Genomic DNA, 21,132 nt, shown 5'->3' with positions numbered 1-21,132 from the left:
AATTTTTTTGTGTGTCAAATGAACTACTTATTATCTTTGTTTTAATTCATATAACAACATTCCAACCTTGTTTAGCAATATCTAATCCAAATATGGCATTATTACATGATTTGTATCTGTTTGCATCCGTTTCAATATTGGACTCTTATTTTGAAGGCAAAACGCAAATTCCATTGTTGCTCAACCTTATTCTAGCTAGCATCACACAGGTGCTTTTCCGACAGGATATAATAATCACTTGCAACCTGCACGGTCTCAAACAGAGCACGGAGAAGAGCAGCGGTCGGTAGTCGACATCGGAGAAGTAAACGAACCTGAGAGAAAACGGAGCCTTTGTTTTCAGAACCAGCAGGAATCCGAAACGGGGGAAAAGATGATGAGTTTTCTGCCATACTTCTCCGCTGAGACCTGGACCCTCCTGGCCCTCCTCATCACCCTCATTTTAGTGTAAGGACTTACATCAAATCAAATGTTATTTGTCACATGCATCGTAGTTTATGTCGTGGAAATAATCAGTCAATAATATTTCACAAATTCCGGAGCCTGTGAGTTCAAATAGACTTGTATTAAGACATGATAAAAGCCGAGCGAGCTGGTTCATTGAAAACAACAACTTTTCCAGTCTTGGCAAACACTTCTTATACAGCTGTCCTCCATCTGGCATTTAACTACCGTTATCTTATTGCCTTGCACTAAGTTTAGTTTGGTTTCACTTTAGGGCTTGGAAACTTTAGAGCCACAGCAATAGTTCAACAATACAGACATGTTCTCGACTAGGACAGGTGAATGTAGGAACATAGCAACAGTCCATAGAAATAACCAGTACATGTCATCCTGCTAACTCCTCTGAAAGGAACACTCATGTTCTGATAAAATCCCAAGTTGTGTAACAATAGCAACAGTCCATAGAAATAACCAGTACATGTCATCCTGCTAACTCCTCTGAAAGGAACACTCATGTTCTGGTAAAATCCCAAGAGGTGTAACCATAGCAACAGTATATATTAGACCATACCACTGCTACCAAAATAAACAGCCATGTCCACTCCCCCAGACAGGTGCATGTCTAATGGTGTCTGATGACCCAAACCCACATAAAGAGTGCACTCATCTTGCAGACCTTCCTGAAATGTATCATGGCCACACATGTTCTGGAAAAGGCTCAATAGACAGGTGAAACAGATCAGGCTGTGTCACAATGGTAACATGTTAATATACAGAATAACATGGCTATATAAAGATTAACATGGCTATATACAGAATAACATGGCTATATACAGAAAAACATGGTTATATACAGAGTAACATGGCTATATACAGATAAACATGGTTATATAAAGAGTAACATGGCTATATACATAATAACATGGTTATGTACTAAATAACATGGTTATACACAGAATAACATTGTTATTTAGAGATTAGCATGGTTATATACAGAATACCATGGTTATATACAGAATAACATGGTTATGTACTAAATAACATGGTTATACACAGACTAGGATGGCTATTTAGAGATTAACATGGTTATATACAGAATAACATGGTTATATACAGAATAACATGGTTATGTACTAAATAACATGGTTATACACAGAATAGGATGGTTATTTAGAGATTAACATGGTTATATACAGAATAACATGGTTATATACAGAATAACATGGTTATGTACTAAATAACATGGTTATACACAGAAAAGCATGGTTATTTAGAGATTAACATGGTTATGATGACTCCTTGCTGTCCCCAGTCCACCTGACTGTGCTGCTGCTCCAGTTTCAACTGTTCTGCCTTACTATTATTCGACCATGCTGGTCATTTATGAACATTTGAACATCTTGGCCATGTTCTGTTATAATCTCCACCCGGCACAGCCAGAAGAGGACTGGCCACCCCACATAGCCTGGTTCCTCTCTAGGTTTCTTCCTAGGTTTTGGCCTTTCTAGGGAGTTTTTCCTAGCCACCGTGCTTCTACACCTGCATTGCTTGCTGTTTGGGGTTTTAGGCTGGGTTTCTGTACAGCACTTTGAGATATCAGCTGATGTACGAAGGGCTATATTAATACATTTGATTTGATTTGATATACAGAATAACATGGTTAAAAACAGAATAACATGGCTATATACATAATAACATGGCTATATACAGAGTAACATGGCTATATACATAATAACATATACATATTAACATGGTTATATACAGAGTAACATGGCTATATACAGAATAACATGGTTATATGCAGAATAACATGGTTATGTACTAAATAACATGGTTATACACAGAATAGCATGGTAATTTAGAGATTAACATGGTTATATACAGAATAACATGCCTAAAAACAGAATAACATGGTTGTATACAGAATAACATGTTTATATAGAGAGTAACATGGCTATATACAGAATAACATGGTTATATACAGAATAACATGGTTATATACGCAATAACATGGTTTTATACAGAGTAACATGGCTAAAAACTGAATAACATGGTTATACACAGAATAGCATGGTTATTTAGAGATTAACATGGTTATATACGCAATAACATGGTTTTATACAGAATAACATGGCTAAAAACTGAATAACATGGTTATACACAGAATAGCATGGTTATATACAGAATAACATGGTTATGTACAGAATAACATGGTTATATATAGAGAATAACATGGCTATATACAGAATAACATGGCTATATATAGAGAATAACATGGCTATATACAGAATAACATGGCTATATATAGAGAATAACATGGCTATATACAGAATAACATGGTTATGTACAGAATAACATGGTTATATATAGAAAATAACATGGCTATATACAGAATAACATGGCTATATATAGAGAATAACATGGCTATATACAGAATAACATGGCTATATATAGAGAATAACATGGCTATATACAGAATAACATGGCTATATATAGAGAATAACATGGCTATATACAGAATAACATGGCTATATATAGAGAATAACATGGCTATATACAGAATAACATGGTTATATACAGAATAACATGGTTATATACAGAATAAAATAGGTATGTACAGAATAACATGGTTATGTACAGAATAACATGGCTATATACAGAATAACATGGCTATATACAGAATAACATGGCTATATACAGAATAACATGGTTATATACAGAATAACATGGTTATATACAGAATTGCATGGCTATCTACAGAATACATTGTTATGTACAGAATAACATGGCTATATACAGAATAACATGGTTATACACTGAATAACATGGTTATATACAGAATAACATGGTTATATACAGAATAACATGGCTATATACAGAATAACATGGTTATATACAGAATAACATGGCTATATACAGAATAACATGGTTATATACAGAAACACTTGGTTATTTACAGATATTTTACTTAATCTGACTTCTCTAGAACATATTACTATTTACAGTGTGTGTGTGTGTGTGTGTGTGTGTGTGTGTGTGTGTGTGTGTGTATGTGTGTGTGTGTGTATACAGGTACGGGTACTGGCCCTATGGTGTATTCACTAAGATGGGTATCCCTGGTCCCAAACCCCTACCTTACTTTGGTACAATGATGGGGTATAGAAAGGTTAGTACCCATTCAGAATAAACATCTCTCTCATATTTTAAACAACAGTGTTATTTTTCTCCTATGTAAAACAATACACTGAGAAGGAAAAAGAGGACTAGCTTTGTTTGTTGTTTGAACAATAGATAAATACTAGGTAATTTGAGACATGATCAGTCTAGAAGTTGTGTTATTGACCCTGGGGACCATATAAAATAACAAACCCTCCTCAACCCTCACCTATTTCAGGTGTGTTCTCTGTTCAGCTGTAGGACACACCTACACGACCTCCTAGGGCATGAATCAGCTATTTTCTCTCTCTCTCTCTCTCTCTCTCTCTCTCTCTCTCTCTCTCTCTCTCTCTCTCTCTCTCTCTCTCTCTCGCTCTCTCTCTCTCTCTCTCTGTCTCTCTCTCTCTCTCTCACTCTCTCTCTCTCTCTACAGGGCATCACTAACTTTGACACAGAGTGCTATCAGAAGTACGGGAGAATCTGGGGGTGAGTTCAGTTGGCTGTACCGTACTAGGATGACTCACAACTGTACTATGCTTTTTCAATTCATCACCTGCTGGAGCTGTCATGTAATAATGAGGAATGATAGTAATAATATCAACAACAACTCGACTACTGTTTTCTTTGTAGTTTTATATGAGGTGGTTAAATGTGTGTCTGTGTTTCTACTCTGTGAAGGATCTATGATGGGAGGCAGTCTGTTCTGTGTACCATGTAGGTGGATATATAGTGGTTAAAGCCAAATGTGTTTCTCCTCTGTGAAGGATCTATGATGGGAGGGAGTCTGTTCTGTGTACCATGTAGGTGTATATATAGTGGTTAAAGCCAGGTGTGTTTCTCCTCTGTGAAGGATCTATGATGGGAGGGAGTCTGTTCTGTGTACCATGTAGGTGTATATATAGTGGTTAAAGCCAGGTGTGTTTCAGTCTGTTCTGTGTACCATGTAGGTGTATATATAGTGGTTAAAGCCAGGTGTGTTTCAGTCTGTTCTGTGTACCATGTAGGTGTATATATAGTGGTTAAAGCCAGGTGTGTTTCTCTTCTGTGAAGGATCTATGATGGGAGGCAGTCTGTTCTGTGTACCATGTAGGTGGATATATAGTGGTTAAAGCCAGGTGTGTTTCAGTCTGTTCTGTGTACCATGTAGGTGTATATATATATAGTGGTTAAAGCCAGGTGTGTTTCTCCTCTGTGAAGGATCTATGATGGGAGGGAGTCTGTTCTGTGTATCATGTAGGATTGTAGGTGCATCCAGACAACCTTCACTTTCTTCCACATTTATTTACATTATAGCCTTATTCTAAAATGGATTTAATCGTTTTTTTCCTCATCAATCTACTCACACAATACTCCATTATGACATCACAATACCCCATAATGACATCACAATACCCCATTATGACATCACAATACCCCATTATGACATCACAATACCCCATTATGACATCACAATACCCCATAATGACAAAGCAAAACCTGTTTGTTTTCACTCCAGTCTGAGGTCTTGAGCAGACTTTCATCATGGATCTCTCTAAACTTTGCTCTGTTCATCTTTCCCTCAATCCTGACTAGTCTGCCAGTCCCTGCCGCTGAAAAACATCCCAACATAATGATGCTGCCACCACCATGCTTCACCGTAGGGATGGTGCCATGTTTCATCCAGACGTGAACCTTGGCATTCAGGCCAAAGAGTTTAATCTTGATTTCATCTGACCAGAGAATCTTGTTTCTCATTGTCTGAGAGTCTTTAGTTACCTTTTGACAAACTCCAAGCGGGCTGTCATGTGCCTTTTTACTGAGGAGTGGCTTCCGTCTGGCCACTCTACCATAAAGGCCTGATTGGTGGAGTGCTGTAGATATGGTTCTCCTCCTGGAAGGTTCTGCCATCTTCGACCTCATGGCTTGGCGTTTGCTCTGACATGCTCTGTCAACTGTGGAACCTTAAAAAGACAGGTGTTTGCCTTTACAAATCATGTCCAATCAATGGAATTTACCACAGGTGTACTCCAATCAAGTTGGAGAAACATCTCAAGCATGACCAATAGAAACAAAATGCACCTGAGCTCAATTTTCAGTCTCTTAGCAAACGGTCTGAATACTTATTTAACTAAGGTATTTCTGTTTTTCTCTTCTCGTTATGGGGTATTGTGATGTCATTATGGGGTATTGTGATGTCATTATGGGGTATTGTGTGTAGATTTATGATTTTTTTATTTTATTTAATCCATTTTAGAATAAGGCTGTAACTTAATGAAATGCCTCTGTGAAGGATCTATGACGGGAGGATCTGTGAAGCATCTATGATGGGAGGCAGTCTGTTCTGTGTACCATAAAGCCAGGTGTGTGTTTCTCCTCTGTGAAGGATCTATGATGGGAGGCAGCCTGTTCTGTGTATCATGGACAAAAGCATGATCAAGACCGTCCTGATTAAAGAGTGTTACAACATCTTTACCAACCGCAGGGTGAGACACACACACACACACACACACACACACACGCACACGCATACACACACATACACACACCCCTAATAATAATCTGAATAATTATAATCCTAACATTATGACTGATATTATTTATTCATTATTTGTGGCATTCATTATTCATACATTTTAAAGTAGTGTGAATATTATGTAAATACTGTGATCATTATTAAATCATATAATTAATACAACTGTTGTTTAAGAACATCATTCTGAACGGTGAGCTGTTTGACGCGGTGTCCATTGCCGAGGACGATACATGGAGACGGATCCGCAGTGTCCTCTCACCTTCCTTTACCTCTGGACGACTGAAAGAGGTAGAACCATCCCTCCATCTCTCCCTTTCTATGTTTATCAACTTGTTATAAACTCATTATATATGTTATATATGTTATATGTTATATATGTTATAACTCTTCATTAACTCATTATAGCTTGTTATAAACTCTATAAACTCATTATAGCTTGTTATAAACACTTAATTAACTCATTATAGCTTGTTATAAACACTTAATTAACTCATTATAGCTCGTTATAAACACTTAATTAACTCATTATAGCTCGTTATAAACACTTAATTAACTCATTATAGCTCGTTATAAACACTTAATAGCTTGTTATAAACACCTTATTAACTCATTATAGCTTTATATAAACAACTTATAGCTTGTTATGAACTCTTTACTAACTCATAGCTTATTATAAACTCCTCAAACTCATTATAGCTTGATGTAAACTCTTTATAAACTAATTATAGCTTGTTATAAACTCTCTATTAACTCACCATAGCTTGTTATAAACTGTTTACTAACTCATTATAGCTTGTTATAAACTCTTTATAAACTCTTTATAGCTTGTTTTAAACTCTATTAACTCATTATAGCTTGTTATAAACTCTTTATAACTTGTTATAAACTATTAACTCGTTATCGCTTGTTATGAACTCAAACCTAAATCAAATCAAATTGTATTAGTCACAAACACATATTTAGCAGTTATGGGTGTAGTGAAATGTTTCTGTTCCTGGCTCCAACAGTGCAGTAATATCAAACAAGACACAACAATACACACAAGTCTAAAAGTAAAATAATGGAATTAAGAAATATAGAAATATTAGGATGAGCAACGTCGAAGTCTGGAGTATAAAATATAATATAAAAGTATATCTTTTTAAAATGGATTTTACCTTTATTTAACTAGGCAATTCAGTTACAAACAAATTCTTATTTACAATGACGGCCTAGGAACAGTGGGTTAACTGCCCTTTTCAGGGGTAGAACAAATGGTTTTTACCTTGTCAGTTCGGGGATTCGATAAAGCAACCTTCCCGTTACTAGTCCAACGTCCTAGCCACTAGGTTACCTGCCTCCCCTAATGTGATGGGATGTATAGACATCATGTACATTATGTTGATACAATCGTCGGTGAGGACATCTACTTTGTGAATGACAAAAGTACATTTTTCCAACAATTGTTTACAGACAGATTATTTCACTTATAATTCACTATATCACAATTCCAGTGGGTCAGAAGTTCACACACACTAAGTTGACTGTGCCTTTAAGTTTGGAATATTCCAGAAAATTCTGTCATGGCTTTAGAAGCTTCTGATAGGCTAATTGACATCATTTGAGTAAATTGGTGGTGTACCTGTGGATGTATTTCAAGGCCTTCCTTCAAACTCAGTGTCTCTTTGCTTGACATCATGGGAAAATCAAAAGAAATCGGCCAAGACCTCAGAAAAAAAAATGTAGCCCTCCAAAAGTCTGGTTCATCCTTGGGAGCAATTTCCAAATGGTCGGTCTGTCTGCAGTATATACACGAAATCAACAAAAGTATGTGGACACCTGCTCGTCAAACATCTCAATCCAAAATCATGGGCATTTGCATGGAGTTGGAATCTAGTTTTCTCTGTTTTTAATTATATCTTTCCATCTCTCTCTACCCCTCTCTCTGTCTACCTCTCTACTGCTCTCTACTGATGTCTCTCTACCTCTCTCTCTACCTCTCTCTCTCTACCTCTCTACTGCTGTATCTCTACCTCTCACTCTCTCTCTCTCTACCTATCTAACTCTCTACTGCTGTCTCTCTACCTCTCTCTACCTCTCTACTGCTCTCTACTGCTGTCTCTACCTCTCTCTCTCTCTCTACCTCTCTACTGCTGTCTCTCTACCTCTCTCTCTCTCTCTCTCTACCTCTACTGCTCTCTACTGCTGTCTCTCTCTCTCTCTCTCTCTCTCTACCTCTCTACTGCTGTCTCTCTACCTCTCTCTCTCTCTACCTCTCTACTGCTCTCTACTGCTGTCTCTCTCTCTACCTCTCTACTGCTGTATCTCTACCTATCTCTCTCTCTACCTCTCTACTGCTCTCTACTGCTGTCTCTCTACCTCTCTCTCTCTCCCCCTCTCGCTACCTAACTCTCTACTGCTGTCTCTCTACCTCTCTCTACCTCTCTACTGCTCTCTACTCCTGTCTCTACCTCTCTCTCTCTCTCTACCTCTCTACTGCTGTCTCTCTACCTCTCTCTCTCTCTCTCTACCTCTCTACTGCTCTCTACTGCTGTCTCTCTCTCTCTCTACCTCTCTACTGCTGTCTCTCTACCTCTCTCTCTACCTCTCTACTGCTCTCTACTGCTGTCTCTCTCTCTCTACCTCTCTACTGCTCTCTACTGCTGTATCTCTACCTATCTCTCTCTCTACCTCTCTACTGCTCTCTACTGCTGTCTCTCTACCTCTCTCTCTCTCTCCCTCTCTCTCTACCTCTCTAACTCTCTACTGCTGTCTCTCTACCTCTCTCTACCTCTCTACTGCTGTCTCTCCTCTCTCTCTCTCTACCTCTCTACTGCTGTCTCTCTACCTCTCTCTCTACCTCTCTACTGCTCTCTACTGCTGTCTCTCTACCTCTCTCTCTCTCTCTACCTCTCTACTGCTGTCTCACTACCTCTCTCTCTCTCTCTACCTCTCTACTGCTCTCTACTGCTGTCTCTCTACCTCTCTCTCTTTCTCTACCTCTACTGCTCTCTACTGCTGTCTCTCTACCTCTCTCTCTCTACCTCTCTACTGCTCTCTACTGCTGTATCTCTACTTCTCTCTCTCTACCTCTCTACTGCTGTCTCTCTACCTCTCTCTCTCTCCCCCTCTCGCTACATAACTCTCTACTGCTGTCTCTCTACCTCTCTCTACCTCTCTACTGCTGTCTCTACCTCTCTCTACCTCTCTACTGCTGTCTCTCTACCTCTCTCTCTCTCTCTCTCTCTCTCTCTACCTCTCTACTGCTCTCTACTGCTGTCTCTCTCTCTCTCTCTCTCTCTACCTCTCTACTGCTGTCTCTACCTCTCTCTCTCTCTACCTCTCTACTGCTCTCTACTGCTGTCTCTCTCTCTACCTCTCTCTCTCTACCTCTCTACTGCTCTCTACTGCTGTATCTCTACCTATCTCTCTCTCTACCTCTCTACTGCTCTCTACTGCTGTCTCTCTACCTCTCTCTCTCTCTCCCTCTCTCTCTACCTCTCTAACTCTCTACTGCTGTCTCTCTACCTCACTCTACCTCTGTCTCTCCTCTCTCTCTCTCTCTCTACCTCTCTACTGCTGTCTCTCTACCTCTCTCTCTCTACCTCTCTACTGCTCTCTACTGCTGTCTCTCTACCTCTCTCTCTCTCTCTCTCTACCTCTCTACTGCTGTCTCACTACCTCTCTCTCTCTACCTCTCTACTGCTCTCTACTGCTGTCTCTCTACCTCTCTCTCTCTCTCTCTCTACCTCTCTACTGCTCTCTACTGCTGTCTCTCTACCTCTCTCTCTCTCTCTCTCTCTCTCTCTCTACCTCTCTACTGCTGTCTCACTACCTCTCTCTCTCTCTCTCTCTACCTCTCTACTGCTGTCTCTCTACCTCTCTCTCTCTCTCTCTACCTCTCTCTCTCTCCTCTAGATGTTTGGTATCATGAAGCAGCACTCTGCTAACCTGCTGAATGGAATGAAGAAGCAGGCAGATAAAGACCAGACCATCGAAGTGAAGGAGTGAGTCCTGATTCCTAACCTCTGGCTTTTCACCTTACAACTCTGAGTCTTGATTATAATACACACACACACACACACACACACACACACACACACACACACACACACATATAGCCACCCATTGCCTTGATAACAGCTTTGCACACTTTTGGCCTGAGGTAGAGTACCTCATGATAAGCTGTAGACCACACTATCTACCAAGATTTCACCAATAGTATCGTAGCAGTCTATTTACCACCACAACCCGACGCCCCCGACCAATAGTATCGTAGCAGTCTATTTACCACCACAACCCGATGCCCCCGACCAATAGTATCGTAGCAGTCTATTTACCACCACAACCCGACGCCCCCGACCACACTCTTGGCCTGAGGTAGAGCACCTCATGATAAGCTGTATAAGGGACAGTATCATTGAAAATAAAAATGTAATCTTAACTGCCTTGCCTAGTTAAAGGTCAAATAAAAATGTAATCTTAACTGACTTGTTAATTAAAGGTCAAATAAAATGTAATAAATCCTGTTGAGGATATGGCTGACTTATGCCCCCTTTGGAGGAATTGGGTACCCCTAGTAAACTGAAAAAGAATTTGTCAAAAATTGCTAATATATGTGAAAGATTAGTGGAATCTGTGTGAGTAGCTGGACAGCTAGGATGACTGACAGTGAAGGTGAACAGGTGGTCACGTGTCAGGTGACAGAGGAATGGATGAGACTGAGGCAGGAATTCCTTTAACCATAAAGTGGTATATTTACTGAGTAGTCTGTGCTGCATCACAAAGGAAACAAATAACATGTATCCAATCAGATTCATAATCAAAGATCAAATCATATCATTCATTATTAACACAAGTTAGGGAGGTCAACAGTTCAGTTCATTAAGTCAATAGTAATCATCCGCGAGTCATTTAGGCTCGTAACTATTTATCATAAATCATGAAAGAATACAAACAGTGAATGGTTATACAATCTATAATCCCCATCAAAGTCAATCAGTTAGCAAACAATGACGTTTCTCATTTCACTCTTTCAATTGTCTTCATGTGTACATATAATTCATTTCAATACATATGAACCATATCGATTGCATAATTGGCCTATGAGGATCCGTAGGGCCGTGATCATTGACAATTCACATTACACAATATGTTTGAAGCGTGCGCTCCAAGCCGCGCTCCGCGGTAAAACCTATAAACAATAACTGAATGGCCCACTCTCCCGATCGCCACAGATAATTCGGATGAAAGGTAACATAGTCGGTGGACTTACGTGGATTCATGGACGCACAGAACTTCTGGATCAGATGGAGTTAAGGAAGAGAAAGCAGCGAGATCAGGCGATGGCAATTTCCTCCTTTTATGGAGTTGAGATCTGTCTGACATTTCCACCTGACCTGTCCAGCTGAGTAAATGGCAATGAATTAAAGGAGTATTCCACCAACTCCATGGGCCTTTTCTACAATATGCATATAATAATTATTATTGGATAGAAAACACTCTAAAGCTTCTAAAACCGTTGGAATTATGTCTGTAAGTATAGCAGAACTCACTGGGCAGGCATTCTTCCAAACTAGTTTTGTGGTCATGAAAGTTGGAGCAACTTTGACGTCATCGCCCCCACCCTTCCCAACCACTTATGGATCTGGGGACACTTTCTATGTCTTCCACTAGATGTCCTCATTCTGTAGCGCGTTTAATCGTTCAAATCCCGCGAGAATTGGCCCTATGGGAGTGATTTGAGTAAGTGCTGCGAGAAAAAACCTGTGCGTTAGGGCGCGAATTGGTCACAGCCATTCCTTTGTCCCAGTACTCAGAAGAAGGACAGACGATGACCGGTTGAATTGAAATTTGTTTTGTGTGTTTAAAACATCATAAAGCTTGCTTCTGCACTTAGTTTGACCTGTGGCGTTAACCGGCGGCGTTCCTCTAGAGGAACCCCTGGCATCAACAGGTTTTTAACTGACTTGCCTAGTTAATTAAAGGTCAAATAAAAATATACAAAAATAAGGCCATGAGCGGTGTGGCCGGGGACTTTAACTTAAATCCGTTTGATCTAATATCTACCAGTCAACCGCAGGGCAGGACGGATTACCAGGATGTGTACTCAGAGCATGTCCTGACCAACTGGCAAGTGTCTTCACTGACATTTTCATTTTCAACCTCTCCCTGTCCGAGTCTGTAATGCCTACATGTTTCAAGCAGACCGCCATAGTCCCTGTGCCCATGAAAACGAACGTAACCTGCCTACATGACTAGCATACTGCGCCAACAGATCCATAGCACTCACGTTGGTAACCATGAAGTGCTTTGAAAGGCTGGCCGTGGCTCACATCAACACCATCATCTCGGAAACACTACACCCACTCCAATTCACATACCGCCCCAACTGATCCACAGATGATGCAATCTCGATTGCACTCCACACTGTGTTTTCCCACATGGACAAAAGGAACACCTATGTGAGAATGCTGTTCATTGACTACTGCTCAGCGTTCAACACCATAGTGCCCACAAAGCTCATCACTAAGCTAAGAACCCTGGGACTAAACACCTCCCTCTGCAACTGGATCCCGGACTTCCTGATGGGCCGCCCCCAGGTGGTGAGGGTAGGTAACAACACATCCGCCACGCTGATCCTCTCCACGGGGGCCCCGCATGGGTTTGTGCTTAGACCCATCCTGTACTCCCAGTTCACCCACGACTGCATGACCAGGCACGACTCCAACACCATCATTAAGTTTGCTGATGAGAAGACAGTGGAAGGCCTGATCACCGACAACGATGAGACAGCTTATAGGGAGGAAGTCAGAGACCTGGCAGTGTGGTGCCAAGACAACAACCTCTCCCTTAATGTGAGCAAGACAAAGTAGCTGTAGGTCCTGCCATCCAGGACCTACAGTTGAAGTCGGAAGTTTACATACACTTAGGTAGGAGTCATGGTCGCTTTTCAACCAGTCCACAAATTTCTTGTTAACAAGCTATAGTTTTGGCAAGTCGGTTAGGAAAAAGGGGGAGGCTTGCAAGCCGAAGAACACCATCCCAACCGTGAAGCACGGGGGGTGGCAGCATCATGTTGTGGGGGGTGCTTTGCTGCAGGAGGGACTGGTGCACTTCACAAAATAGATGGCATCATGAGGCACGAAAATTATGTGGATATATTGAAGCAACATCTCAAGACATCAGTCAGGAAGTTAAAGCTTGGTCGCAAATGGGTCTTCCAAACGGACATTGACCCCAAGCATACTTCCAAAGTTGTGGCAAAATGGCTTAAGGACAACAAAGTCAAGGTACACGAGTGGCCATGACAAAGCCACGACCTCAATCATATAGAAAATGTGTTGGCAGAACTGAAAAAGCGTGTGCGAGCAAGGAGGCCTACAAACCTGACTCAGTTACACCAGCTATGGCAGGAGGAATGGGCCAACATTCACCCAACTTATTGTTGGAAACTTGTGGAAGGCTACCCCAACACGTTTGACCCAAGTTAAACAATTTAAAGGCAATGCTACCAAATACTAATTTAGTGTATGTAAACTTCTGACCCACTGTGAATGTGATGAATGAAATAAAGCTGAAATAAATAATTCTCTATACTATTATTCTGACATTTCACATTCTTAAAATAAAGTGGTGATCCTAACTGACCCAAGACAGGGACAAAATTAAGGATTAAATGTCAAGAATTGTGAAAAACTGAGTTTAAATGTATTTGGCTTGGCTTCCGACTTCAACAGTGTCATCCAGGACCTATATACTAGGCGTTGTCAGAGCCCCAAAACTTGTCAAAGACTCCAGTCACCCGGAGCCTCCCAAGTGGTCTAAAGCATCACAGTGCCACTAGAGATCCTGGTTCGAGTCCAGGCTCTGTTGCAGCTGGCAAGTTGTGTGACAAATACATTTGATTTGTTTTAGTTGTGTGGTCAGCAGTTGTGTGGTCAGCAGTTGTTGCCAGTGGTTGTGTGGTCAGTAGTTGTGTGGTCAGTAGTTGCGGTCAATAGTTGTGGTCAGTCATTGTGCAGTTGTGGTCAGTAGTTGTGTGGTCCGTAGTTGTGTTGTCGGTAGTTTTGTGGTCTGTAGTTGTGTGGTCTGTAGTTGTGTGGTCGGTAGTTGTGTGGTCGGTAGTTGTGTGGTCTGTAGTTTTGTGGTCGTTAGTTTTGTGGTTGTGGTCCGTAGTTGTGTGGTCAGTAGTTGTGTGGTCAGTAGTTGTGCGGTCAGTAGTTGTGTAGTTGTGGTCAGTAGTTGTGGTCTCTAGTTGTGTGGTCAGTGGTTGTGTGGTCAGTGGTTGTGTGGTTGGTGGTCAGTAGTTGGTGGTGACTAGTTGTGGTCTCTAGTTGTGGTCACTAGTTGTATGGTCAGTAGGTGTGTAATTCTGGTTGTGTTGCAGGTTCTTTGGGCCCTACAGTATGGACGTGGTCACCAGCACAGCCTTCAGTGTGGACATTGACTCTCTGAACAACCCTTCAGACCCCTTCGTCTCCAACGTCAAGAAGATGTTCAAGTTTAACCTGTTCAACCCACTGTTCCTCCTAATCTGTGAGACCACACACAGACACAAAGTTGTTCTTTATAATCGTGTGTACCTTTTTATAAAACTTTCCTCTCCTCTCCCGTCCTCAACTCCTCTCCTCCTCTCCCGTCCTCCTCTCTTCCTCTCTTCTTCCCTCCCCTCCTCCTCCTCCCCTCCTCTCGTTCTGCAGTGTTTTTTCCCTTCACTGGTCCTATCTTGGAGAAGATGAAGTTTTCTTTCTTCCCGACTGCGGTGTTGGACTTCTTTTACACCTCGCTGGCTAAGATCAAATCTGGACGTGACACTGGGAACTCTACCGTAAACATGTTTTATATTTATATTTGATTGTTATGTTGATATTTTCATCTGTACATTTATATTTGTACTGTAATATTCTTCACCAATATGGAATGTCCAAATCGATATCATGTCGGAATTGAAAAACACTATTACTGGGACCCAAATATCTTCATTCATATTACAATCTGTTTGTGTTGATTATTATTATTGGACGAGATCCATTAGAATCTGATTGAGTTGGTTGTGATTGGACCAGACCCATTAGAATCTTATTGAGTTGGTTGTGATTGGAATCAGATCCATTAGAATCTGATTGTGTTGGTTGTGATTGGAATCAGATCCATTAGAATCTGATTGTGTTGGTTGTGATTGGACCAGATCCATTAGAATCTTATTGAGTTGGTTGTGATTGGAATCAGATCCATTAGAATCTGATTGTGTTGGTTGTGATTGGACCAGATCCATTAGAATCTGATTGTGTTGGTTGTGATTGGACCAGATCCATTAGAATCTGATTGAGTTGGTTGTGATTGGAATCAGATCCATTAGAATCTGATTGTGTTGGTTGTGATTGGACCAGATCCATTAGAATCTGATTGTGTTGGTTGTGATTGGACCAGATCCATTAGAATCTGATTGTGTTGGTTGTGATTGGACCAGATCCATTAGAATCTGATTGTGTTGGTTGTGATTGGACCAGATCCATTAGAATCTTATTGTGTTGGCTGTGATTGGACATATTTGACCTAATTTCATTCTGCTCGCAGAGTCGGGTGGATTTCTTACAGCTGATGATCGACTCTCAGAAAGGCAACGACACAAAGACAGGAGAGGAACAGTCTAAAGGTACCTGCCGAACAAACACCTGTAAACTACTGTTACAAACACACACCTGGAAACTACTGATACAAACACACACCTGTTACAAACACACACCTGGAAACTACTGTTACAAACACACACCTGGAAACTACTGTTACAAACACACACCTGGAAACTACTGTTACAAACACACACCTGGAAACTACTGTTACAAACACACACCTGGAAACTACTGTTACAAACACACACCTGGAAACTACTGTTACAAACACACACCTGGAAACTACTGTTACAAACACACACCTGGAAACTACTGTTACAAACGCACACCTGTAAACTACTGTTACAATCACACACCTGTAAACTACTGTTACAAACACACACCTGGAAACTATTGTTACCAACACACACCTGTAAACTACTGTTACAAACACACACCTGTAAACTACTGTTACAAACACACACCTGGAAACTACTGTTACAAACACACACCTGGAAACTACTGTTACAAACACACACCTGGAAACTACTGTTACAAACACACACCTGTAAATTACTGTTACAAACACACACCTGGAAACTACTGTTACAAACACACACCTGTAAATTACTGTTATTAACACACACCTGTTACAAACACACACCTGTAAATTACTGTTTCAAACACACACCTGTTACAAACACACACCTGCTACAAACATATTCTCTCTCCTCCTCCCTCCTCTCCTCTCTCTCTCCCTCCATAGGACTGACTGATCATGAGATCTTGTCTCAGGCCATTATCTTCATCTTCGGTGGCTACGAGACCAGCAGCACTACTATGAGTTTCCTGGCCTATAACCTGGCAACCAATCCCCACACCATGACCAAACTGCAGGAGGAGATAGATACTGTGTTCCCCAATAAGGTAACCCCCACACCATGACCAAACTCCAGGAGGAGGTAGATACTGTGTTCCCCAACAAGGTAACCCCCACACCATGACCAAACTGCAGGAGGAGGTAGATACTGTGTTCCCCAACAAGGTAACCCCCACACCATGACCAAACTGCAGGAGGAGATAGATACTGTGTTCCCCAACAAGGTAACCCCCACACCATGACCAAACTGCGGGAGGAGAAAGATACTGTGTTCCCCAACAAAGTAACCCCCACACCATGACCAAATTGCAGGAGGAGATAGATACTGTGTTCCCCAACAAGGTAACCCCCACACCATGACCAAACTGCAGGAGGAAATAGATACTGTGTTCTCCAACAGATGTGGTGAGGTTCTGATTTGTATGTAACCATGGTGCAGGCTCCAATCCAGTACGAAGCTCTGATGCAGATGGACTATTTGGACTGTGTGTTGAACGAGTCTCTGAGACTGTACCCCATCGCCCCGCGACTGGAGAGGGTCGCCAAGAAGACGGTGGAGATCAACGGCATCGTCATCCCCAAAGACTGCGTTGTCCTGGTTCCCACGTGGACCCTCCACCGTGACCCAGAGATCTGGTCTGACCCTGAGGAGTTCAAACCAGAGAGGTACTGGACCGCACCGTAACCACAATCCAACCACAACACAACCTTATTATTAATACAACCACAGTACAACAATAACACAACCACAAATCAACTACAATACAATGTGTAATGTGTCTGCCCTCCCCCTGTCCAGGTTCAGTAAGGAGAACAAGGAGCCTATTGATCCGTACACGTACATGCCGTTTGGGGCGGGGCCCAGGAACTGTATCGGGATGCGCTTCGCCCTGATAATGATCAAACTGGCCATGGTCGAGATCCTCCAGAGTTTCACTTTCTCCGTCTGCGACGAGACCGAGGTGAGACGCTCACCTGAGCAGACAGAATATGACATCATCAAAAATCAGTATCTGTTTCAGCCTGGTCAGCACCTGTTTTAACGTGGTAGGCACCTGTTTTAACATGGTCACCACCTGTTTTAACATGGTCACCACCTGTTTTAACATGGTCACCACCTGTTTTAACATGGTCACCACCTGTTTTAACATGGACCTGTTATAACATGGTCATCACCTGTTCAACATGGTCACCTCCTGTTCAACATGGTCACCTCCTGTTCAACATGGTCTCCTCCTGTTCAACATGGTCTGTTTTAACATGGTCACCACCTGTTTTAACATGGTCACCACCTGTTTTAACATGGTCACCACCTGTTTTAACATGGTCACTTCCTGTTTTAACATGGACACCACCTGTTTTAACATGGTCACATCCTGTTTTAACATGGTCACCACCTGTTTTAACATGGCCACTACCTGTGTTAACATGGTCACCACCTGTTTTAACATGGTCACCACCTGTTTTAACATGGTCACCACCTGTTTTAACATGGTCACCACCTGTTTTAACATGGTCACCACCTGTTTTAACATGGTCACCACCTGTTTTAACATGGTCACCACCTGTTTTAACATGGCCACTACCTGTGTTAACATGGTCACCACCTGTTTTAACATGGTCACCACCTGTTTTAACATGGTCACCACCTGTTTTAACATGGATGTGTTCACATGGTCACCGCCTGTTTTAACATGGACCTGTTTTAACATGGTCACTACCTGTTTTAACATGGACCTGTTTTAACATGGTCACCGTCTGTTTTAACATGGTCAGCACCTGTTTTAACATGGTCACCGTCTGTTTTAACATGGTCACCACCTGTTTAACATGGTCACCACCTGTTTTAACATGGACCTGTTTTAACATGGTCACCGTCTGTTTTAACATGGTCAGCACCTGTTTTAACATGGTCACCGTCTGTTTTAACATGGTCACCACCTGTTTAACATGGTCACCACCTGTTTTAACATGGTCACCGCCTGTTTTAACATGGACCTGTTAACATGGTGACCGTCTGTTTTAACATGGTCACCGTCTGTTTTAACATGGTCACCATCTGTTTTAACATGGTCACCACCTGTTTAACATGGTCACCACCTGTTTTAACATGGTCACCGCCTGTTTTAACATGGACCTGTTAACATGGTCACCGCCTGTTTTAACATGGACCTGTTAACATGGTCACCACCTGTTTTAACATGGTCACCACCTGTTTTGACATGGTCACCACCTGTTTTAGCATGGACCTGTTAACATGGTCACTTCCTGTTTTGACATGGTCACCACCTGTTTTAACATGGTCACCACCTGTTTTAACATGGTCACCACCTGTTTAACATGGTCACCACCTGTTTTAACATGGTCACCGCCTGTTTTAACATGGACCTGTTAACATGGTCACCGCCTGTTTTAACATGGACCTGTTAACATGGTCACCACCTGTTTTAACATGGACCTGTTAACATGGTCACCACCTGTTTTAACATGGTCACCACCTGTTTTGACATGGTCACCACCTGTTTTAGCATGGACCTGTTAACATTGTCACTTCCTGTTTTGACATGGTCACCACCTGTTTTAACATGGTCACCACCTGTTTTAACATGGATTTGTTAACATGTTCACCACCTGTTTTAACATGGTCACCGCCTGTTTTAGCATGGACCTTTTAACATGGTCACCACCTGTTTTAACATGGTCACCACCTGTTTTAACATGGTCACCGCCTGTTTTAACATGGATGTGTTAACATGGTCACCACCTGTTTTAACATGGACCTGTTTTAACATGGTCACCGTCTGTTTTAACATGGTCGCCACCTGTGTTAACATGGTCACCACCTGTTTTAACATGGTCACCACCTGTTTTAACATGGACCTGTTAACATGGTCACCACCTGTTTTAACATGGACCTGTTAACATGGTCACCACCTGTTTTAGCATGGACCTGTTAACATGGTCACCACCTGTTTTAACATGGTCACCACCTGTTTTAACATGGTCACCGCCTGTTTTAACATGGATATGTTAACATGGTCACCACCTGTTTTAACATGGACCTGTTTTAACATGGTCACCATCTGTTTTAACATGGTCACCACCTGTGTTAACATGGTCACCACCTGTTTTAACATGGTCACCACCTGTTTTAACATGGACCTGTTTTAACATGGACCTGTTAACATGGTCACCACCTGTTTTAACATGGACATGATTTAACATGGTCACCGCCTGTTTTAACATGGTCACCGCCTGTTTTAACACTTCCTGTTATTCTCTATAGATCCCTTTGGAGATTGACAACCAGGGTTTGCTGATGCCAAAACGACCAATCAAACTGAGGCTGGAGCCCCGTAGCAACACCCTTAGCAACACCCCCGCCACCTCTCTGAAGAGTCCAACAACGTGACCGAATGCAGGAGCACCCCACCCTACCCTAGAGCACCCCACCCGACCCTAGAGCCCCCCACCCTACCCTACCCTGGAGAACCCTACCATATACAGTGGGGCAAAAAAGTATTTAGTCAGCCACCAATTGTGCAAGTTCTCCCAATTAAAAAGACGAGAGGCCTGTAATTTTCATCATAGGTACACTTCAACTATGACAGACAAAATGAGAAAAAAAATCCAGAAAATCACATTGTAGGATTTTTTATGAATTTATTTGCAAATGATGGTGGAAAATAAGTATTTGGTCACCTACAAACAAGCAAGATTTCTGGCTCTCACAGACCTGTAACTTCTTCTTTAAGAGGCTCCTCTGTCCTCCACTCGTTACCTGTATTAATAGCACCTGTTTGAACTTGTTATCAGTATAAAAGACGCCTGTCCACAACCTCAAACAGTCACACACACAATGAATGTTCAGTTCAGTCAGTTCAATCAGAAATTACATTTAAAATGTCACATAGCTTACAAAGCGCTGGGATTGAATGCTGGTCTCAGTCTCATGCTTGGTTTGAGTAGGACTCAGAAACCCATTTCCATCAGATAAAAGAGAGATAGTAATACTATGGATGCATTAGAGGTACATGTCTTGTTAAAGTTAGACACCATGGCATGATGTCATGTATGGATCCTGCACACTACTGTGTGGCTGGAATTCTCCTAGACTGTAGAACTCTAGCTGGTGTTCTCTAGAACTGTACTCTCATTCTGTTCCTCTGGGTGTTCTGCTGTCCAATCATTCCAAAATAGAATCTTTACTGTCTGTTGAGATGATCCCTGCAGCTGCTTGGTTTTCACTTTAATCATCACAAACCAATAAAATCATCACACTAATGAACAAGGTCGTCTGTGTATTCATTAACATTCATAAGACAAAACATTATAGATGATAGTCTACTGTAGGCATGTTGGTTGAAGCTCAGTGTTGAATTCAAATGTCTTCATCTAAACCAATCTCTTAGGAAAATTCACAAATCAACTTGATTGGAGGCACACAACACAAGTTTAAATACACTTAGGTTGGAGTCATTAAAACTAGATTTTCAACCGCTCCACAAATTTCTTGTTAACAAACTATAGTTTTGGCAAGTCAGTTA

The 21,132-nt window shown here is 41.5% G+C and overlaps 1 protein-coding gene across 1 annotated transcript; it reads left to right on the top strand.

The window, feature by feature from the left end:
• Positions 1–266: 266 nt before the first annotated feature.
• On the top strand, positions 267–20,403 carry LOC139370155 (cytochrome P450 3A27-like). The gene is made up of 13 exons (XM_071109481.1): positions 267–447; positions 3,517–3,610; positions 4,034–4,086; positions 5,963–6,062; positions 6,287–6,400; positions 10,010–10,098; positions 14,481–14,629; positions 14,794–14,921; positions 15,671–15,749; positions 16,472–16,632; positions 17,025–17,251; positions 17,385–17,547; positions 19,872–20,403. The coding sequence occupies exons 1-13, from the start codon at positions 374–376 to the stop codon at positions 19,995–19,997; spliced, it is 1,557 nt and encodes a 518-aa protein (XP_070965582.1). The 5' UTR covers positions 267–373; the 3' UTR covers positions 19,998–20,403.
• Positions 20,404–21,132: the final 729 nt, after the last annotated feature.

Source organism: Oncorhynchus clarkii, chromosome 17, assembly GCF_045791955.1.
Source record: "Oncorhynchus clarkii lewisi isolate Uvic-CL-2024 chromosome 17, UVic_Ocla_1.0, whole genome shotgun sequence".
NCBI classification, from domain to species: domain Eukaryota; kingdom Metazoa; phylum Chordata; class Actinopteri; order Salmoniformes; family Salmonidae; genus Oncorhynchus; species Oncorhynchus clarkii.
This window is presented reverse-complemented; position numbering and strand designations above follow the sequence as displayed.